The sequence below is a fragment of the Coturnix japonica genome, chromosome 1 (assembly GCF_054131305.1).
Source record: "Coturnix japonica strain WE chromosome 1, WE-NBRP24, whole genome shotgun sequence".
In the NCBI taxonomy this organism is placed as follows: domain Eukaryota; kingdom Metazoa; phylum Chordata; class Aves; order Galliformes; family Phasianidae; genus Coturnix; species Coturnix japonica.
The window spans coordinates 19,633,168-19,656,114 of NC_140663.1; the positions used below are offsets into that span (position 1 = coordinate 19,633,168).

Below are 22,947 nucleotides of genomic sequence, written 5' to 3' on the forward strand. Positions count from 1 at the left end.
AGTGAAGAACTTCCCCCTAACATCCAACCTAAATCTTCCCTCTTTCGACTTAAAACCATTTCCCCGTGTCCTGCTATTGTCAGCCCTTTCGAAGAGTTTACTCCCCTCCTGGGTGTAGGTTCCTTTCAGGTATTGAAAGACTGCAATGAGGTCACCCTGCAACCTTCTCCAGGCTGAACAAGCCCAACTCCCTCAGCCTGTCCTCATAGACATGGGTACTGTGGCTAGGGTACTTGTTAGAGTTAGGGTACTATGGTTAGGCTGCGGATGGACCTGATGATCTTCAAGGTCTTTTCCAGCCTGGGTAATTCTATCATTTTATGATTCTTTAGGACAAGCAGAAGAGAAGCTATTGGGTATAACTAGTATAAGCTATGTATTGCCGTGTGGACTTGAGTAATTACTTCTGTAGCAGATTTGTAGAGGGATTTTTCCCATTCATTATTAGTGTAATCACAAAAGTCTTAAACTGTCGACAGTTCAAAAAGCTGAAGATATCCTTCTCTGGTTGATTTTGACAGCTATTTCAGCCTTGTGGAAAGTAAAAGCTGGTTTCTTCTGAGCTCAAGCCACTAGGTGGCGTTATAGAAAAGGACTTCACTGTGCCTTGCAAAGAGTTTCCATGTGAGAAATACTAAAGGACTGTAAACCTGAATGAGCATCAGTGATGTCAGGTGAGAAATGAAGACAAACACTTTTAGGTAGTAACCGTTGAGGTCGTGATTAGAAGGAAGGGGGGGCGCTCCAAAACAAAGTATTTGGGCTTGTGATATAAAGTATTTCTATGCTTTATTATACTTTTATACATTATTGCTGGCTAAATTTTGCTCTACTATTTTAGAAAGCAGGGATTAACTCCATTTACGCTATTTGAGGTTATTACATTAGTAAGTTGTAGGTTACTGAGAGAGGCGATAGCGCCAGGCCTCATCGCGCCCATTGCGCATGCGCGAGTGCCCCTGCGTTGCCATGGCTACCGCAACGCGCTGCCGGCGCCGCCATGGAGAGCGGCTTGGGACGGGGGGTCCTGCCAGAGCCCTGCGGGGCCTGCACCGGGGTGGGGGGTGCCCGCTGGCGCTGAGCGGTACCCAGCAGGAACACAGGCAGCAGAGCAGCCTCCTGCAGGGCCCAGGCAGGCAGGTAGCACAGAGCAGTCCAGTGGGGCCTGGCTTCGCCTCGCTGTCAGCACCATGCAGGCTGATGGGGGCTACAAAGCGCCGGCATCCGGGGAGCGGGAAGGGGCAGCTGTGCAGGAGCCGCCTGGAGGAGGACTCGGGCTTCGTGATGGCCACCAAGGTAAGCTGGAGCCACAGGGCCCGTTCAGGGCATCACCTGGGAATGCAGCACCTGTTGCCGTTACAAATCCCTCTACTTTACCTGAATTAAGAAGTTCAGAAAGGGAAAAAGAAACATCTCAAAATGCAGCGCTGTCAGAGAATGTGGCAAGTTCAACAGGGGCAGGTAAAGAAGTTGTTGACATGTTGGATTTGCTGCTCTAAAGGGCTTCTTCAGTCTTATTATGCCTTCCTGTGCTCCCCACACTCTTGTTCTGTTTATGTTTGCAGGTTCTGAGGTGACTTTTAAAATTCTTAAATGAAAAGATGTATTGCTTATATCATATTATGATAGCAGCGTACGGATTAATATGACATTATAGCGAGTGATCCTTGTATCAAGAAATGCATACAACTTTTGTACAGCACAGGTATTTTAAAATGAGCAGTGCATATTTCAAACACAACATGAACTCCTATCATTTTAGACTAGATTGTAGCACTCACCTTACTATTTTATCTCCTAGGTCTCCTGTCACTTACCAGCCACCCTCTGTGCATTTCTCCTGCAGTCCCTGAAACAGCACAGTATTTCCTACACTTTGTTCTCTCTTCTGGGTGTCCTGTCTTGCTTCCTCTTTTCAGTTCTTGCTTCCTTTAGGCCTTCAGAGCTGAAGGAACACATCTAGTTCCATATGTGGGCACAGTGGCTGACTGTTCAGGATATGGAGTTGCTGGCTGCCTTCTCTTGCTTGAGTTGTGTTCAGATGCTCTTATTCTCAAGTAGCTGGCCATCCCTTCCTGGGAAATGCACTGTACCGAAGCCAGATGGCGTGTTGTATCTCTAAATCAAACCAGATTAATTTCTGGGAGCATCAAGCTAAGTAAATCTGGTTCGGAATGTAGTCTTTGAATAAACACCACAAAGTCAAGTGCTGTGTGGAAAAAAAACCACACAGATTCAGCCGCTGTATGCTGAGGTCTAATTTGGAGCAGGCTTTGGTAAGATTTTCCGTGTTCACTGTGTATGTGGGTAACTTTGGTTTAAAATACTCTGTTTGCAAATAAAGATATTTATTTACTGTATCTTTTCCAACTGGAATATGAATGATTTTTTTATGTAATGACAGGTTAGATCTCTCTTGAAGTGTATTTAATACTGTTTCATTCTTTTGTTGAAGAAAACTTGTTCAGCTCAAAAATCTATGGTTGTTCTCGCTTGCTTCAGTAAAGTCATTTGAGATGAATTTGAAAAGCTTTTTTTGTTATTGTTTGAGAACCACATCATGAACTGTCTTTCTTACCTTTTAGGAAGCATAATTGAGGGTACTCAAACTGTTATGTGGAGCAGGGCTGAATTTCATGCAACTATCTAGTCTGGGAAGTTGCGTCTTGAACTTTTACCTAGCGAAGCAGCTCAATGGGATTACCACATGCCAGGTGTCATCACTGTCAGGGTACACATGGGTAAATGGCACTTTTAAATGTGTATCTCTCTTCCCCTATGAAGACAGGCTGAGGGAGCTGGGCTTGTTCAGCCTGGAGAAAAGAAGGCTGTGGGGTGACCTCATTGCAGCCTTTCAGTACCTGAAGGGAACCTATATCCAGGAGGGGAGTAAACTCTTCGAAAGGGCTGATAACAGCAGGACAAGTGGAAATGGATTTAAGTTGAAAGAGAGTATATTTAGGTTGGGAAGTTCTTTACTAGTAGAGTGGTGAGGTCCTGGAACAGGCTGCCCAGGGAGGCTGTGGATGCCCCGTCCTTGGAGGTGTTCAAGACCAGGTTGGATGGGGCCATGGGCAACCTGATCTAGTAAAGGTGTATGTTTGGTGGCCCTGCCAGGCAGGGGGTTGGAACTTCATGATCCTTGAGGTCCCTTCCAACCTGGGTCATTCTGTGATTCTGTGATCTGTAGATATATTTGTATACCCATGGATATCTATGTGAATATAGTTAATAAACAAACCTGCTGTAATCTCAATCTGTTATCAAAAGAAATAATATTTCTATCCTGTAACTTCCATTTTAACAGGTTCTGATTCATTCCGCAATGTAGCTGTGAAAATTGAAAGATCTACTTTTCGTAAACCGTTTCTGGGTGGATTTAAGAACAAAGTAACGGGAGTGGAATATCATAATGCAGGGTCACAAACGGTACCCAAGAAAAGACCTGAAAAAGGAACTACGGTATTTTGTAGAGAAACACAGGTAATGGTCCAATGGTGTCTTTTTAAGATACATTTAATTTTGCCAAACAACAGAATGTTTACACAATTATTTCAAACAGGAATGAGGAAGTAAATAAGTCAACAGTATGTATGCAATGGAATATATTTAATGGATTTATATAATGAGTTGTGTGATTTGGGTTTATAAATAGCTAATTTTTTGTTCTTCTTGTAATAAGAAAGCAATCTGTGTATTGTCTCATAATTTGACGTGTGTTTTCTTTCTAGACAGTTTTAGAAAGAAATAGATATCAACAAACAACAAATCCAACATCAACCCAGATGACTAAAAGGGGCGTGTATGTGTCAAACATGACTGACAAACTAATAACCCCTGGAAAGTACTTTACAGCAGAGGAATACCACAAGCGTCGGCTTGACGCAGTAAGTTCTCATCGGTTTGCAGCTGTATCTGCAAAGAAAAGTAGCAAGAAGATTATCTGAATATTTAGTGAGTGTTCAGAGAGTAATTTTTAACAGTGAACTTTAAAATGTTCACATTTCCATATCTTTCTGATATAAGGGTAAGTGTGAGTGTGCACGTTTACACTATTGGTGTTTCCAGCAACATTTGAGACCGTACAGTTTCTTAAATATTAATCATTGGGAACTTACTGGCTTCTGTCTTAAGTTAAACTTTTACCTATACTGTTAGGTATTAAAATAGACTTCTGCCATTGGCATTGTCTTGATCTCTTTTAGGAGGACCCGAACTACATGCTTAATGCCGTGTATGACATAATGGCTAGAATATTGGATCAGGATTTATGTGACTTACATTCAACTTCTGGATTTTATGGGTTTTTTTCTGTTTGTTTGTTGTTGTTGTTCTTTTCTGTGTGTATTTACTTAATTATTTTAAGAACAGACTAGATGGATGCTGTGGCCTTCTGGGTTTTTTGGTTCAGAGTCTTTTGGTGCAGTGAGATGTTCATTGTAGCCAATTCTGACAACAGTTGCTGGATAGTCATTGTACAGAGGATGTCTCTTTAGGCATCCTGAACTTCTCTTTGCAAACCATCTATTCAGTGACTGCACACCTATGTTATTTACTCCCTGGCATCATGTTAGCTTGGATGCTGCTTTGTAAATGCTCCAGTTCCTAATTTAATGCTTAAAATAAGCAGCCTGAGTCTTACGAACTAGATAAAAAGTTGGTTTTCCCAAGCGTTTAAGTGGGATCATTGTATTAATGTGGCTGACAAGATGCTTTTTAAATCTTGTTATAACTTTCCGTAAGAAATTCTTATTTGGTCAGCATTAGCTGACAGCAATAAGCATCTTGTAGGAATGGAAACCAAGTAGTTAGCTGTTTCCTCAGGACTACGAGTGAGTTTTACTGTGATCATTAGTGCTACTCACTGACATCTGTAACGTATCTGTAGGTAACCTATGATGCTGCTGTAAATGTTACTGCAGAATGATTTTCTTTGGTTTTCACTTCAAAAGCACTTTGTAAATGTATTCAAAAATACTTTCTCTCTTCCCAGCAGCTTCTTATAACTAAAACTGGCCTTCAGGTCTTAATACTGTGGGTATTGGTTAGTTTTCTGTATGTATTTTTTTCACAGTACAATAAAAGCACAGAAATATGTTTGTATTGTTGATATATAATATTTTAAAATGATTTATTTTTTAGAGTGCATCTGTGTCAAGGAATAGAGCACAGTGGAGACATCAGCTTGGTGTTGATTCAGTTTGGTGGATTTGCACAACATAATGTAGTTCTATACTGAAATAATAACTGGAGACATATCCAAGGGAAGTGTTAGGTTAAGATATCTCTAGAGGCTGTTTAGCTCTATGAGCATGGTTTTGTGTTTGGCGGCCTTCTGCACTGAATAATGCTTAATAAACTCAAAATGGCATTAAATTAACCTGACTCAAGTGCATTTGGTGCAGGTGCTAACTCAGCTGGCAGAAGAAGTTCAGGCCTGCGTATTGTCCTTCCTACTGTGATATATCTAGGCTACCTCCCTAGTATCCCTACTAAAAGAGTAAGCAGGCTAGTGTTTAGGCTAATAGTACATAACTGTTTGTAAAGCATTTAAATTAGTCTAAGTACAAGACAGATCTTAGAAAATGTAGTTAAAACGCTAAAAAATAATGGTTAAGAACAAAATGCTGTGCTGTTTGTTTTTAAATTGATGGTTCTGTGACATTTTTGTCATATGTAGGTAATAGTGTTACAGAAAAATTTCCGTCGTTGGTATGCTACGAAACTAGTAGAAAACCTGAAGGAAAAAAAGAGATTAAGGCTGGAATGGGAAGCACAGGAAGAGTTAAGGAAGAAAAAAGAGAAGGAAGACAAACTGAGAATGGAGCAGGAGAGAAAACTGAACCCTAAAACCAAAGAAGATTTCGACTTGCTGTACCACGCTTTAGAATGTAAGTTTTTCTTAAGGGGGCACTCTTAAGTCAGCAAAAAAAAAAAAAAAGCATAGTTGAGGAGTTTTCTGGTCTTGGCAGGTTTCTTTTCCTTTTGGATCATCTCCGTTTCCATCTCCTTTTCCTTTTTCTAAGCAGTGGAATTAATTTCATTTTAAAAGATTTTCTTGCCTTTTATACATTTCTAGAAGCTTTTTTATGGGGAAAAAAACCCCAACAAATTAACCTATGAAACAATGCTAGTAGTTGTGTTATTTGGAAGGTATTTTTGTTTGTTTTCCCATTCATCTGTAATGATGTGAGATAGAGGAACAAGATGACCTGATATAGGTCAATAAGAAGAACAAGATTCATCTATTGTTTTCTTTTAAGGATCAGAAGACTAAGTTAGTTCTGATGCATTTAAGTCACTGAAAATAATGTCTTGAAGGAATTGCAATTAAAATTCGTCATCTGCCATTTAATTTTCATAATGGATTAAATTTTACCCTGAATTTTATGAAAGGTAAATGAGGTTCTTCATTTCATCCATGCCCTCTTCTGCTGCTGTTTCTCATCTCTAATGTATTTTGTTCATAGAACTGCTGTAACTGCAATAAAAATTTGACAAATATTTTAAAATAATATAAATAATAATATAAAATAATAAAATATTTTTAAATCTTAAATGAAAGAAAAAAAAAGAAAGAAAATTAAATCTTAAGAATATTTTTTTTAAGCTCCTATAGGGCAGCATGAAATGTGTCTCCTAGCAGAGGGGATGGTGTCTGCAGACAAGCTCTTGTAAACTTCCCTGGCAAAATAAGTGAATGCTGCAAATAATTGGTTTAAAATCTTGCACAAGAATGATCTTCTAACTGTAACAAAAAATTAACATATGGCCTTTTGGAAAAATGAAACAATGGAAAACAATGTGATGGCCTATAAAAAACCCCAACGTTGCTGTAGCTCTTTTAAAATGACCCCTTTTAAGCAAAATACTTGCACTGTCACTTTGGACAGCTCATTTTACCTAAGCTTAAGTGCTTGCTTATGGTTTAGTTCCTTGGCAGTTTTTGCATTGCTGTCCCTATAGCAGAACTGACGGAATGGATTCCTTATTCATTGCAAAGCTACCGGACCCACCTTAAACCATCCTAGCTATTTTTCCTACGGTAAACTGAGCATGAATTTGGCAGCATGTGTTATTCATGGGGCCTAAGCTCATGATTCAAGAAATCCCAAGTTATCCACTTATCTTTCAATCCTGTCATACTTTGTGTGGCATTGAACAAATTGGTCTGTCTAAATGTACAAACGACATAAATATTACTGTTCTTTATGACAAATGTTAAAAGTTGCTTCCGGTCTTAAGCTTTTAAATTTGGGGAATTATATCATCCTGGGATTTGTTGTTCTGAATAAGCACGCTGGTTTATTTCCTGATATTCTCAGATTTAAAATGTATGGTTACATACATCTCTTTTGCCTAATTTAGTATAGTTGGATTCACAAACAATAAAAAAAAGTCCAGCTTTGGATATTGAGGAAATCTGAGAAGCATTTGCCTCTTCAAGATCTATAAATGAGTAAACTAAATGCTGATATTTGAAGTGTCTTTTTAACATTTTGCTGGAGATAATTGTCTACTATCAATCATACTGTCTGGTCTTTGTTTACCATTGTTGACTTGTTGCTTCTCTGGAGACTTGCAGTCATGCTCTTTATTATAATAGAGCTTAGTGGTTCTAGGAAGTCTTTTTTTTTCCTACCTGCATCTGAAGCTACTTTTACATTCTTACAGTGTCAACAGTCTACACAAGCTAAATCATTGTGACAGTAATAGAATGAGGTTATTGTCCTCTACAGATCTGTGAAGGTTATTGCTGCTGATCACAACATGGGGTTACTATTACAGAGTCAGCCAGGAGAAGCAATTCCTTTTGGTACAAAAACTTGCCTGTTGGCTGTATGGGGCAAATGAGATGTATCTAAATATTCTGTGTGTCTGTATACAGACACATTCATTATTTATTTGAAAAGTATGAACTACTTCATTTGCTTTATAAACGCTGGAATAAAAAAATATGAGTAAAATAGGTAAAATAGGTCATCTAAGAGGAATGTCTGACTTGATAAAATGTACGTGGTGAATCAGTAGATGAGTATTGGTAACTGTTTGACAGTCCCTTCGTTTCTGCAAGTACAAAGTTGCTTATTGTATTAATTAACTCTACCTTTGAAGTTGCTGCCCCCTTCAGGCACATAAAGCCTCATGTAAATTAATTCTGCGTGGAGCTTTTATTTGCTGAAATGGCTTTATTTAAAAATATATCTTTGGATACTCAGAACTTGTCAGACAGCTGTCACATTAATACCAAAGCTTGCAAAGCCTTAAGGAAATGAATCAAATATTTTAAAATATAAAACATAAGGCATTGTAGATAAGGAAGCCACAGGCAGAAAATAAACTTTCCTCCCTTCCTTCCTCCTGCCTTTAATCTTACCTGATACAGGATGTTATAGGCTGTTTTATTTTTTTCCAGTAGGTGTTCATCACTTATTGGATTGTTTTCTTTACACTGTTTTTCTTTTGCATAAATATTCTGAAACAATAACTTTGAGATATTATTAAGGAATGTGGAAGTTTTGGATCTCACAGAACTCCCTGCAAAAATCTTTGCATGTCCTTGAAATGGAGCATGCTCTTCAAAATAGGCAGGAATTGTTATGATGGATGCAAAGGAAAGCAATATTATGTAAATGGTGATTTTACTGAGGGATTTCTGTAAGGACATACAGGCTGGATGTCAGTTATATTCAAGAAATGGGTACTGCAAAATAAGCTACGAGAGATGATTCTGCATTTTAGTCATTAGGTCTTTTGGCTTATATTTCAAAATGCAGCAGGTACCACCTGTGGTTTGGTGATTTGCCCCTGAGTCTGAAGGCCAGATGTTTTTATAGCATCTACTGATTTACTTGCTGCTATCATCAGCATGTTTGTATATCACTTCCTTCCACTGGAAGGGTTCTGCTGCCAAAGAGGAAAGGGAGACTAAAATGATGATTGTCTAAAGCAATCACTGTACCACACACTTCCAGAGAAGCTAAATTCTCACTGATTTTTCCCTTAAACCATTTCTGAGTTTGCAGTAATTCCTGGCAGTGTGGAATTGATGTATACTTGCACTCTCAGAACATCTTTATCCTTGGCATTATTTCCTGTGATGTTTTTTATGTGTATTATGCATAATGATTGATTTGCTAATACAAAAACTTGTTATTATTATAGGAAAATAATTATGTTATTTCTTGAACATGAAAGTAGAAATCTCACTGGAAAGCATTTTCTAAAAATCTACCTGGAATATTTGTATCTGCAGTATGGAGGCAGGAGGAGACGGAACGGATTAACAAAACTCTTACTGGAGCTGAAAGAAAGGCAGCACTTTGTGGACTCCTAGAAGAAGAGACACAGCTGATTGCTTCCATTGGGAGACACAAGCTAAATGCAGACAAGGACAATCAACATAAAGCAATACTGCACTTTCTGGATAAGGTCAGTGAAATAATTTTAGACTGAACATAAAGAAAGTTCCAAGGTACAGGAACAGAAAAGGCATCTGCAAACTGCTTGCCAGAAGTAACTTTTGTAGCTCTGTGAGTGATTATCAGAAGTCAAACAGCGCAACATTAAGATTGTGAGATTTATCAGAGACACAACTATTTGTGTATGTGATAAAGAATTAGCACTGAGTGGATTAATTTTTTATCCTTTAACCATCCCACATCAAGGATGGAATTCTGATGGCCCTGTTAAGATCATTCGGACAGAATTCAGAAAGGCTAATTTGAGGTTATGAAACATAGCAACACTGCAAATCATTCTGTATTTTATATTCTGTGAATTAGAATGCTGTAGTAATTCAAGCATGAAACTGTGATCTTTAGAAATCTGCCTATAAGCTTCTCTTTCAAAAACATTCTGTTTCTCTAAATGAAAGTAATGACTAGGTGACCTTCCCTCTGCTGTCTTTGTTCATTTTCTTTCTAGAGTGAAATGTTTGCTATTGCAGTTAAACACAAATGTTAAGCATGTATTTAGTATTTATGAAATTAATCTTAACCCCCAGAGATTTAATTATGTAATCCTTTTTTCTTTTATCTTCCCTCAAAAAAGTTATCCTGTGGAATCTAGATTTAATGTTCATTTCTGCATTCAGCGTAGGCCTTTGTTCCTAGGTCATAATTTCTGATTTTAAAGGAAGTATTTATTCAGTGTTCGTGTACAGGATAGAAACCCAGGAGAGCTTTAATTGAATTGTATTGATTTCAGTGATTAATTGACTGCTCTTAGTTGAACAACAAATTTTACATGAGAGTTTAATTTTGTATTATCTTGAGGATAAATTTATTAAAAACAAAGACAAAGAATTCATTCCGTTCATTCCCATAAAGACAGTTTAGTGACATTAGATTCAATGGATCTTCAGTGTAAAATACAATGAGAAGTCCTTTCAAGTTAAAGCAATGTCTCAGCAATCCATCTCTTAAGAAGATTTTTGTTGTCTGCTTTCATAGTTGTGAAATAACTATGAAAAAATGCACTGCAACTGCAAGAGGTTTTAAATATTGAAGTTGTTTGTTTTCTGTTTTTAACTGGCACTGCTTAGTTCTCAAAGTGACTCTTGTACAAAGGAAACTTCATTGTTTTTGTTATTGATGCATGGGAACAGGTTCACAAAAACTGATTTGGTAAAATAGATCATCTTTCTTCATCATGAATATAAATTACTTATCTGAAATGTTGGTGGAACTGTTACGAGCTTTATTGATGTGATGCGATTGAATTCTCTATTACTGCTTTCAGGAGTGAAAAATGCCAGGAAACTAAATATTTGGAAACGACACCAAAACTATAAATCATTTTGTTGTTAAATATTTGCTTCTACTATTTGATGTTCTTCTGTCATCTCAGCAGAAGAGGCTTGGAACAGTTTAAAGCAACCATATTTATTAAGTTGGAGTTCTTCTGAAACCCTGGAAATACTGTTTTAATGATGAGGCTTCTGTTTGTTTGTTTTCAATAGAAAGTTGTTGACATTCTTTTTTGTTTAAATTTATTTTATGAAATGCTCAGTTTTGATGAAGTAGTGAGGAAGAAATGACAGAATTTACAGTCTTGAGTTGAATAATGTAAATGTGATCATAAGATAGTTGGCTCATGTTGCAGGTTGTATTCAGTGTGCAATAGTGAGGCTGCTGGGTCATATATGGGCTGCGTAGACTGATGAGAAGAACCCAGCTTTAATAATCCTTTCCTAGGCAAAGTTGTGCTCATTGACTCATTGTGCTCATAGTGTAAGCAAATGGCCCTTCTGTCTTAGAAAGAGTGGTTTCATTAGGAGGACCAAATGAAGGTAATGAATTCAAGTACCCCATGGAAAACAGGGATTGTTGCTTATCTGCTGTGTGATAAAGCTGCAGCAGGATACTTCTACACTGCTGGTTGTTGTTTGCTTGTTTTCTTTCTTTCTTCTTCTTTTTTAAACATTTCTGGTAATGCGCAATGTTAGCGTAGGAAAGGAATGGAGATATGGTGGAGTGCTCCTTTTTTAAGACAGAAAATGACTTCTTGCTAATTCTGCATAAGTTCAAAGATTTAATGAAGGAGATAAGAGTTTTATTGTCACTAGTTCCTGTTCTGCTCTTGTGTTTTGTAATCAATGTCTGCTCTGGATTGTTACTGTTGATAAACAGCAGTCTAATTATAGTTCCATCCCCATCAATAACATAGTCAAACGTTATTCAGTATTGGACTCCATTTTCAGTTGCTTTGTTTTTATTCTGCTTACCTATTTTTATAATGTGATAATTTATTTTAAACAGAGGAAAGCCCTACATGGACTGTGTTCATATATGCTCTATCTTTCTTGCTGTTTTTATGACACCACCATAGAAGGCCAATATATTTGATCGTAGTAATAATCACAGAGGTACTGGGGTGTTCTCCGCAAAACTACTCAAGTATCTGAAGGCTTCATGTTGTGTTTCTGAAGCCAGTGTCCACTGAAATCACCAAGTGAAGTTCACCGATGTTTTTGAATGCTCAAGTTTCAAATACAGTGAGAGTGAATAATTAGCACAGAGAATTAAGTTCAAAGTAACTGTTCCACTGTATGATTAAGGACAGGGAGTGGAGTTGGGCAGTGATGGGGAGAGGGTTTAGGATGCTGTATTTAGATATCTACCTCCATGGGTAATTAGCCCTCAGAGCCAGACCTGCAAAAGACAACAGTGTTTGGACTTTTCAAAGTAGTGCAACCAATACCATGCAAGTTCTCACTGTCTTTAGAAGATAAAGATATGCAAAGAGAATTGAAGTAGTAGGCATATGTTATGTGGTTAAGTTTGCAAGCAGGGAGCTAGCGCAAGTATCCAATAATCTGTAAAGTCTTCTTGTCGTTTAGTTTACCAAAGTCTATGCCTTCTACAGATGTCTGTGTAGCCAGCATAAATAGAGCAGTTCCCTGGAGATGTTCTGTACTGCAGCAGACTTTGAGGGCTTAAATTTGTGATCTTTACACAGTCAACAGTCCCATTGATCTTACTGATACTGTAGAGGAATTTATGACTGCAAGATGAAATACAGAGCAAATGTATTCTAACACCACCATCAGTAAATTTGTTTTAGAGAAGTAGAGCATATCCTTGTAGGAGAATATTATTTACTATTAATTTACTCCAAAATTTAATGACCTGTGATTTTAAAAAAAGTGTGCAATTGAATGCTTGCTCTAGTGGAAAAGGAACTGTAGAAGTATCAGCAATAGAATTAGATTTTGGTGTTTGTCAACCGTTAAAGTCATGTCCCAGTTTGCTCCGGTGAAACTTCATGTAACTGTACACTTGTTCAGCTGGTGATCAGTTTATAATAGCTCAGTCATACAAATTGTTTCTGAAGTGTGCACAACCTAAGAGATGGAAAGCATTTGATGGAAAAATCACTGAAATGGATACTCCATACAAACTCCGTGCCAGAGAACTACTTGAACTCTACCGCAGTGTTAGCATGAATGACATCCCGGTAGATGAGAGAAGAGATGTGCTGTTAGTGCTCAGAGGTACAGTGAAGGTATGTTTTTATTTTTCTAATTATGTTTGGATTTAAGCTGAACTTTCAAAAGGCAACAGTCATTTATGATTCTCTGATTTAATTATGTTGATACATAAGCAACGCTTCCTCTAGCAAATAGGTGCCAGGGAGATCAGTTGGCAGCAAGAGAAAGTCTAGTTTATCAACTGGCATGAGAGAATGATTTGTATTCCATGTGTACTTAAAATTCATGTTGCACTTTGTGGCGTACACATTTTTTTTCAAGATGCATTAAGATTTTAACCCTATAGCTTTAGTCTTTTTTTTTGTGTATTACTGCATAATACAAATTTAGTACAAAGTTTTGCTTAATATTTGTAACAACCTGGTGAAAGTCATGACATAAATGTTAGTGGCTATTACTGTACTTCTGTTTTTCTCAATTGTTTGCCATATCTGTTTAGAACCTTGCCATCACTGTAGGTTTGTTGCCACTGTCTCTGGCTGGCAAATACTAATATTCTTTTCTCTTCCACTCCGTGTCCCCACTACTTGCTGCCAGTGTTCCCAGTGGAATAAAACTTGCCTGCCTTTCTTTTAATCTCTCTCTTTCTCTCCTTTTTTTTTTTTTTTTTTTTTTTTTTTTATATTCATATACAAAAAGAATACCAAGTTAAGTTTTCAAGTACTTTTGAGATGACAGCGTTGACAATAAGGTAGAATAGTTTCATGGTTCTTAAGGAATGAAATGAATTGGTTTTTGGTCATGGCAGAATTTGATTTAAAGTCTATATGACACTGGGAGCATTGCTAATTTATGAACTTCTGTTCATCTTAATACAATTCAATGTTGTGTAGTAAACAAACTCTGTAGAATTTCTACAGATTAGCACTCATGTTTCAGGTGAAGAAATACTGACCTAAATCACCTAAGTTTCTATCTTCGAAGTATCTCTATCTGAAACGCTGAAAGGACTAATTTCAAGCATGGTTCTAAGTCTCTTAGGCATTTTGTGTGGTTATTTTTTTTTTCTTCCTTTTCCCCTTTCCTTTCTACCAGTTTATGAAAATTTCCTATCACAGAGCCAAAGGAAGCTTCCCATAGAGACGCTTCTTGGGGCTTTTGGAGGAAAAGAACAGTTTTCAACCTCATTTTAGATGTTCAGAATTTTTTAGTGCCTCCAGATTTACAGTTCTTCCCAGTTTCAGTATATATACAGGCTCATTAAAGCAAAATCTGTATGTATTCTTGTTTCTTTCCTTAACTTTTGACATTAGTGTGCCTGGAGGTTATTTTCTTAAGACACTAAGGGTTCTTTTATTGTGAACATACAGAGCTTTGAATTACACAGAAGCCATAATTTGCTTTCATATCTTCATTAAGAGTTATTTTGTTCACTTCTTTATTGTTGTGTTTTCTTTTCCTTTCTAATTTTGTGTTTTCCTTCAGGAACATGAATGTAAATTAACAGAAGAAATAGTGCAATTGATTGACAGGGAAATTGATCTTATGTCAAGAGAAGTAAAAGAATGTAACTTAGAAGGACTGAGGAAAAGAATTTGTGCGCTATTTCTGCAGTTTATTAAAATTCCGAAGTTCAACCCTGAAGTTGCAAAGTTTCTTAAGGTAGTACTCCTAGACTGTAGTCTGACTTAATGGCTCTGAAACTAAAGATAAAGAAGGGGAGTTGAAAGCCGCAAATTCTCTTTTACTTCCTATAAGCTTTTGCTGTAAATTGCTGTGGGTGTTCCTCAAGAAGTAAAAATGGATACAAATATCACACAGATAAACTTATATGGTCATTTAGGAAGCACAGACATGTTTTTAACAATTTGTCAGGTAGTGGAGAGAGAGCCAAGAGCTCCAGCTATGAACTGAGAAATGAGTGTTTGAAATGACCTTACACATCTTAAAAATGTTAACAGTAAATGGTAATAGCAGGTGGGGAACCCATAGAAAGATTTGAAAGCAGTTTTTTTTCTTCCACTGTAGGAAGGGCAGTACCCCATGAGTCCAGAAAGGAAGAATATTTACTTCCTGAAAAGCAGAAACATATACAAAGGAAAAATAGTGGTAGACACCTCTTTTAAGTCTTCTGTTTAAAATCATATTGAGTATTTTGAAATAAATTATTGGCTTTTAAATATTATTTTCATAAACATTTGTAAAATCTGTTCCTACCAGAATCTGGGTAACACACGAGTAACAGTAAGATAAGTTGTGAGAAAATAACTTCTTTCTTTAATTTTATCTTTTAGGTTCCACCAGATCCCATGAAGCTTTATAAAAACATTCACTTCTGTCGCAGTTGTGAAAATTACTTACCAGCCTCTGAGTTTCCTATTCCTGCTAATTCCCGCACCATTGGCAGATGTCACTTGTGTTGCAAGCTTGATAATGAGGCTCGGCAACGAGAATCATTTCTGAAGTACAGACTTATTCTAGAAAATCTCAGGAAGTCTGAAGCTGATTATCAGGATGATGCTAGAATTGTTTTCTTAGTTCAGGTAACGTCTGAACAAGAATTGCTAATAATGGAAACTGGCAGCTTTGGCCATCATTTTTATGTTGTGGATGTAGCTGACGGGAAGAGAAATGGGCTAAAAGCTATAAAATCTTCGTGTGGTCTGTGATGTTCAGTACTATTAAGATAAAGCACTTAAGCTCTTTACGTATACCTGTATTTTCGAAAGTGGTTACAAGCAATAAATTAAAAGAAATGGATGTTCAGCTAACAGAATCACAGAATCACAGACTGACCTGGGTTGGAAGGGACCTCAAGGATCATGAAGCTCCATCCCCCTGCCTGGCAGGGCCACCAAACATACACCTTTACTAGATCAGGTTGCCCAGGGCCCCGTCCAACCTGGTCTTGAACACCTCCAAGGACGGGGCATCCACAGCCTCCCTGGGCAGCCTGTTCCAGAATCATATGATCCAAATTCTCTGGCACTACCCTGGCCATCCTGCTGCTTAAATATACTGGCTTAGTCTCTAGAAGAATAATGACTGTTGTTTGACCCTGTTACTTTTAGCCAAATGAATTAGAAGTTCTTCTGTTTCAAGCTATAGATATCTAAACAGCCAAGATTTGTATATTCAGCTACTAATTTCCTTTTTTTTTTTTCCTCTAACATTTACTTAAATCGTTTCATTTTTTTACTGAGCTATTTTCTTTTTTATTCACCTCCCAACAACTGTCTGTCCTCTACTTCTACTCAGAAAACAGCTGTTCATCCAGAAGTGACTGTCAGAACCAGAAGTCTTGCAGCAGCTATGACTTGATTCATTGCCCAGCTCAGTACCAAAATAGGCTCTGATTGTGTTGTTTGTGGATAGATGTAAGATTTTCGTGACAAATGATTTTTATTCAGGTATCTTGCAAGCTGATTCTAACCATGCTTGGGCTGAACACCAGGAGTGCTACTAAGGCAAAAAAGCAGTTGGTGTGTTATGGAAGCTCTACTAAATTCAGTTCACTGCAGCTAAAGACCTGCTTTTTAGTATCAAAATGAATTAGGTCAGCAATTGTGTCAAATCCTGAGGCTGCCTTTTCTTCTTTCAGAGGAATTTTTAGCATAGTTAAAATGTTGTTCTCCTTAAAATCAATAGTACAAAGCGTGGCTTTGATTTTTCTTGAAGAACAACATCCTGATGGGAGTGCTCCTTTGAACTAATGGATAAGATGAACTCCTTTATCTATACTTTGCCTTCACTCATTTCTCAGTCTTAGTTGCTAACTATTCTATGATACTTGATCCCAACTTATCAGGTGGTGGTGGCTGAAAGACTTTTCTGTTACTTGTGAGAGCAGAACAAGTTACTTGGGGGTGGGGGTGGAGGAACAGTGTCATGATATAAATTGTCAATTTTCACAGCAAAATGCATATCTACCTTAACAAAGTGCAGAAGTTATCTCTTAAATCAAACTTTTCCCCATAACCAGAAAAGTTTTCACACAGAACAGGCTTTTGTCTATTTTTCAGGCAGAAAAAAACAACAAACCATGATCCAGAAAAATGATGAGTCAGGTTGTGGCCCTGTTTTAGATGGTATTTTATATACTTCAACATAGATTTTAGTCAATTATTTGAGATTCACAGCTTAGCACAAAAACAGTAACAATAATAATAGTACATGACAATATGTCCACTTATAAATGTCTGATTTCTTTGAAAAAGATAGAGTTATTCAAAATATTATTCAAAACATGAAAAGGAGGAAATACTGAAAATATACACCAATTAATGAAAGCTAATAAAGGAGAACCAGATTTAAGACCAGATGTAGCAGCAGTCTTATGTTCTTGGAACCAGTAAACATATAATTATTATAATGGATGTTCTAGGCCCCAATTTTATCATACATTTTTTCCTGGCAACAATTTAGGTGGGTTCCTGGAAGCAAGGTAGTTGAGAATACATGAGACTTCATTTCACTAAAGCATTGTGTTGGTGTAGTTCCATCCATATTTTGTCAGGGATCTAGTAACTAATATGGAAACACTAATTTAAGTAAGTCATGATCTCTCCTTGGAGGAATGAGCCTTTTTCAAATGGCTTGCTGGAGGAAAACCTGTTTAAATTCTGCTGAATACAGGCTCCTCCTGTAGATAAGGATCTTCTAATAATGTTTCCATGACTGAGACAGAGAAGAATCAACATAGGGTGCCTGAAAAACTCACCGAGTTCAGTGGCAACTGCTCTCCCGATTAATGTTTTTGTTATGTGTGATTAAAAATAACAAATCGTAAGTTCATAGTAATTTCAGATGACTTGTAAAAATTAAACAAATTAAGATCAATATAAATTAACATGAAAAGTATACCTAAAGTATACCTAAAGACCTTTTTATACCAGATAACCTTTACACACAGCCCTTCCATTACCTTTTGTTAATGTTGTAGTATAACAACCTGATCTTAAGTCACTACATTTGGTAAAATGAGAAACAGTAGTAAACTCTTAGTATGCCAGTAACAGAGTGAGAGCAAGGAAGCAGAGTGGACCATGATTTAATGTCTGTCACAGGTAGGACTTTTCATTGTCATAATTTTCCACATTTTTCAGGCCAGATTATTCTTATTTCATGTAAACTTTAAGTTATTTAGTAGTATAATAAATTATTTATTCAATAACAGTAATTCTGAACCCTTGAATGGGGGATAACAGGGATGGATTATTATCATCAACCAAAGAAGTCTCAACAGGTTAAAGCATGCCACATGAGAAAGAAAACAAGTTCTGAGAAGCTTTATAAGAGCGTTTAAGCAATTAGAATGTCAAAGGAAGATAGCAAATTGCCTTTGGCAGAAATAATCCAAGTAAGAATGTAGCATTTTAGCAATGATGTAAGAAAGAAGTAGTTAATAATTGCCACACCCTGCTAAAGGAAGATGCAAGTCTAAATATCCATTAGCCAAGTGATTGTATGACATGCATAGAAGTATTTTACTCAAAAATTTGGACTCTTAAATGGTTACCATTTTTGCTGCAGAATGAAATACACTTCACCTTTCTTACTCTTGTTTTCCATTTCAGCAGCAGCATCTGCAGTACATGATAGAGAACATATGGGGCTGTCAGTCAGCTCTTAGCGCTTGCAGTGACCTCTATGATTTGGTTATGGTCAGATGGGATAAGCAGCAAGAGTGGTCTCCATGGAACACTATTCTCCTCACTAAAGATGAAGCAGATGCACATCTTAAGCTGGATAACCTTCAGGAGGTAATATCTGATGGCTTATTTTTTTTCACAAGCTCTACTGTTTTAGTAGAATCCTGTGAGTAACGATGTTTGGCCAAAGTCCTTACGCTCATTCATGTTTAAATTGGCCCACTGTGACTATTTAAATGATTGTGTTTGTGCTATTAAATAGATAAGGGAGTAGTCCAGAGGGCAGCTGGCAGAGTACATACCTAACTGCCTTGCTTTGGTTCTCCCACCTGTAATGCAAGAAGCTTAGTAGCCTTTTATAAGCCTTAGTAACTGTACCTGTGATGCTCCCTCATTTCTGCTTAGATGAAAAATCTACTAGGGATTAACTGTAAATGCTGTGACAGTACCTTTGATCTAGCATGGACTGCAGATGATATTCATTTTGGAAATTTTGAGATTATCCAAGAACTAAATTGACAAAGTAAATGAATTACTCACACAATGAATGTTTCGTTTTGGGAGCAAAATACATTGGGGAATTTGAAGTGTGAAGGGAATTCAGCTATCCGTATCTTTTCTGTGCATGCCTAGCTTGGGTTTTCAATCAGACGCATGCTTACATGAACATTACCTTTAAAATCAATATCAGTTTAATAATGGAAATTCCTATATTAACTCCTCTGCCTCACCTCTAGGCCACAAGGCTGTTGAGGCAGTCTGAATCTAATAATACCCCTTTGCATCCATAAATCTGTCTTCCTGGTATGATGGCAGGCAAATGTTCTGTTTATGTACTTTCCTGGTTTAACTTCTTAAGGCTGGATTGTCACTGTCAGAGATGCTTCAAACTTGATTAGGTCCAAAGCTTCAATTTGAGATTTTAATATGAGTGATAAATTCTAGTAAAAAAGATTTCATTACTTTAACACAATAGAAATAGAAATATTTTCTAATTTGGCCTTATACTTTCTATGTAACTAGATTTATTCCAAATAATGAAACTGAAACTACATGAGATGTTGATGTATTTTTACGTTTCTCATGTACAATGAAAGTAAACAAGCTTCATCTATGATGACAAGTACAAGTCTTGAATTTCATGTGTTATTAAATGTGTTCTAAGCTGGTCTGCACTTTGTAATTATAGATTCTGGAATAGTAAAACTAATGGTTCTTTTCAGAATGCTTTCATTCTAAGGTGGAAATGAAAACTTTTGAGCTACTCAGCTGCCTTCTGTGTGAGTGACAGTGGGCAGTAGAAGGTTAATAGGAAAAGGCCTCCACATCTCCTGTTACAGTAGAGGGGGGAGATAGGCCAGAAGAGCAGCAGATTAGATATACAAGTCTATGTTAATGCTGCATGTTATTTTCAGTTAGCTCTTGATGCAGAAATGGAAGTGGGCCAGCGGAGAGTTGCTTTTCTTCAGTGGTAATGGCCAAAGCTTTGTTTCAAAAAATGTTTGTGAAATAAGAGAAAATGAGGCAAAGTTAAAATGCCATAAATTGAATCACTGTTTGTTATTCACCAAAACAAAAAAATGGCCTCTTAAGCACTTTATGTAGCAGTCATTCATAGCTATGACTTCAGAGTTAGCAAAAAAAAAAAAATGTTTTTCAACTAAATATTCTGGCTATATACATCATGTTCTGAGCTAGGACTGATCATGAGAAATCAGGAAAATATGCTGACTCAAACACAATGAAATGCTTGCTGTCGTAGTTACTTGTAAATAATCATTCTGATTCTTACTAAGGAGATTTCACCTATTAACTACCTTACAAGTGCTGATATTTAACCATTTCTTACTTTGAAATTTTCTTCCTTGAGAAGAAATAAATGAAACTTACCTTGGATGAATAAAAAACTGCCAGAAGTTTTTCTGTTTTTAACAGCTGATTAATATTTCACCATGAGTGGTTTGTGATTTTCACCATAAGGTAGCAGTATAGAACTATAAAATGCTTTATTTCATTCTATATTAGATACAAATACATTACATAATTTACTTCAGTAAAGAGTTGCTATTTATGTTGTCAAAAATAGAACAACAAGTATATTGCTGAATATTTTAATTGTATTTAATAGGATTGGATTTTCTTTCCTTCCAGGCTTATGAGGCACCATTTATTCACGGAATAAAGCATAAGCATATCCGGGCAAAAAAATACTTTGCTCAGATCCCAGTGATGACATCACTTTTCCACAGGAGTGACAAGCAGGCTAATGCAAGTTAATTTTTAATAGCTACCCATATTCCTACCGATATGAAAACATAACTCTTCAACTATGATAGCAGAAGTCAAAGAAGTTCACTGAAATATTTATTAATACAATTCCTCTGCTTTTAAAGAAACATGTTGTTTCGCCTACACCTTATTTGTATTACACAGGTCAAAATAAAATTCTGAGTATAAAACAATTCAGTCCTGACCAGTCCATGTAACTGCATTAAATGCTTTATAACCTCATTATTTAAAAGGTAGGTTATTGTCAATGAGCTATTTACATTCATGAGCCATGACTGTTTTGCTACATATGCCTGTGCTACTTGGAATATTTTGTTTGCGGGGTAATATTTCGATTAAGTAATTAAGCTAAAACTTTGTTTTTTACTTATAAAAGTACTACTAAATACATGAGATTTATTTCTATGTCTTAAGCATTAGGCAGAAAACCCATCAAAAACCCATCATATCATAACCTATTGAAAACAAAATTGATATTTTCTTCCAAAAAAAGCAACTATGTCTTGGAAACATTGGTGTAAAAAAAGTTTCCAATCTTTTTGTGGCTCATCCGGTTGGTCATAATGGAACTGCCAGCATACAGTTACTGGATCCAAGATCTTGAAGTTATTGTGAATCAGGCTTAACATTTGGAAATACACAGTGCAGACTGTTCAGAACTTGTTTATTTTTTGAGAGGCTTGTGTTATTTAAAGTAAAAGTTAATTGCCTCCCTAAACTTACACAGTTATGTTTATATTTGATTATAGTTAGAGAGAAAAATATTTTATGGTGTACATTCATAGAACCATAGAATGATTTGGGTTGGGAGGGGCCTCTTTAAGATCATCTAGTTTCAAACCGCTGCTGTAGGTACAGACACCTCCCTCTGGGACCCCTCTGGCCTGGCCTTAGATGTTTCCAGGGAGGGGCCATCCACAACCTCACTGGACAACCTCTTCCAGTGTCTCACCACCTCAGAGTAAAGAATTCCCTTCTTCCTTCCTGGCTAAATCTACCCTCTTCCAGTTTAAAGCCATTTCCCCTCATGCTATCACTACATCACTACAAGATGTGGAACTGTTGGGTCTCATTTCAGCCTTCTAGTACTTAAAATGAGCTTACAAACAGGAAGGAGATCGATTTTTTTACATAAGCAGATAGTGATAGGGCAAGGGGGAGCATTTCTAAACTACAAGAGGAGAGATTTAGATAATATATTAGGAGGAATTTTTTTTACTCAGGGCGTGGTGAGATGCTGGCACAGCTGCCCAGAGAAGCTGTGGATACCCAATCCCTGGACATGCTCATGACCAGGTTGGTTGGGGATCTGGGCAGATGGGGACCTGGGCAGTCTGAGCTGCTGGATGGCAACTCTGCCCTTGGCAGGAGAGATGGAACCAGATGGTCTTTAAGGTGCCTTCCAACCCAAGTCATTCTATGATTCTATGAATTGCTTAGGGCTCTATCCATTCCTATCTTCAAAGTGTTCACAGATGGAGAATGCACAACATCTAGTATCAGTCTGGTCCAGTGTTTGACTATCCTCAACTCAAAAAAGAAATTTACACTCCTATCCAGTTGAGAGCTGCTATCTTTCAGTGAAGTCTGACGTCTCTTTTACTGTGTACGCCTGCCTTAATTTTGATAGTCACTTTCTAGATTTCAAAAAGCTTCTGAAATTCCTAAGCCTTCTGTTCTCCAGGCTAAACAAGTACAGCCTCTACTCCTACATCGAGTGATTCTACCTCCTTTGGTTCTCTGTGGAATGCTGTTCAGCTCGCTCCATTTATTGTAGTCCCTTTGATTTGAAGGACGTGAAACTAGATGCAGAGTTATGAACTCATGCTTAAAGAGCTCTAGATTCTGCATTCAGTTGAGCATTAGCAACCAAGCCTGTTTTAGTCTGCGAGAGAATTGCTCACAAACAGGTTTTTATGTTTGTTTATGCAGAAGTCCGCTTGACTATTGTCTGGGACGTGACCGTCCTTTGTGATTTTGAACTTTCACAGTATCACAGTATCAGAGTATCACAGTCTCGTGCGGGTTGGAAGGGACCTTAGAGATCATCGAGTCCAACCCCCAGGATTCGAG

At 37.2% G+C, this 22,947-nt stretch overlaps 1 protein-coding gene across 1 annotated transcript; it reads left to right on the top strand.

Annotated features, from left to right (window-relative positions):
• The first annotated feature begins 654 nt into the window (after nucleotides 1-654).
• IQUB (IQ motif and ubiquitin domain containing) lies at nucleotides 655-21,047 on the top strand. The gene is made up of 12 exons (XM_085543085.1): nucleotides 655-674; nucleotides 842-1,296; nucleotides 3,308-3,483; nucleotides 3,732-3,887; nucleotides 4,206-4,313; nucleotides 5,681-5,891; nucleotides 9,257-9,432; nucleotides 12,838-13,008; nucleotides 14,420-14,596; nucleotides 15,229-15,477; nucleotides 18,511-18,696; nucleotides 20,737-21,047. The coding sequence occupies exons 1-12, from the start codon at nucleotides 655-657 to the stop codon at nucleotides 20,860-20,862; spliced, it is 2,211 nt and encodes a 736-aa protein (XP_085399211.1). The 3' UTR covers nucleotides 20,863-21,047.
• The last annotated feature ends 1,900 nt before the right edge of the window (nucleotides 21,048-22,947 follow it).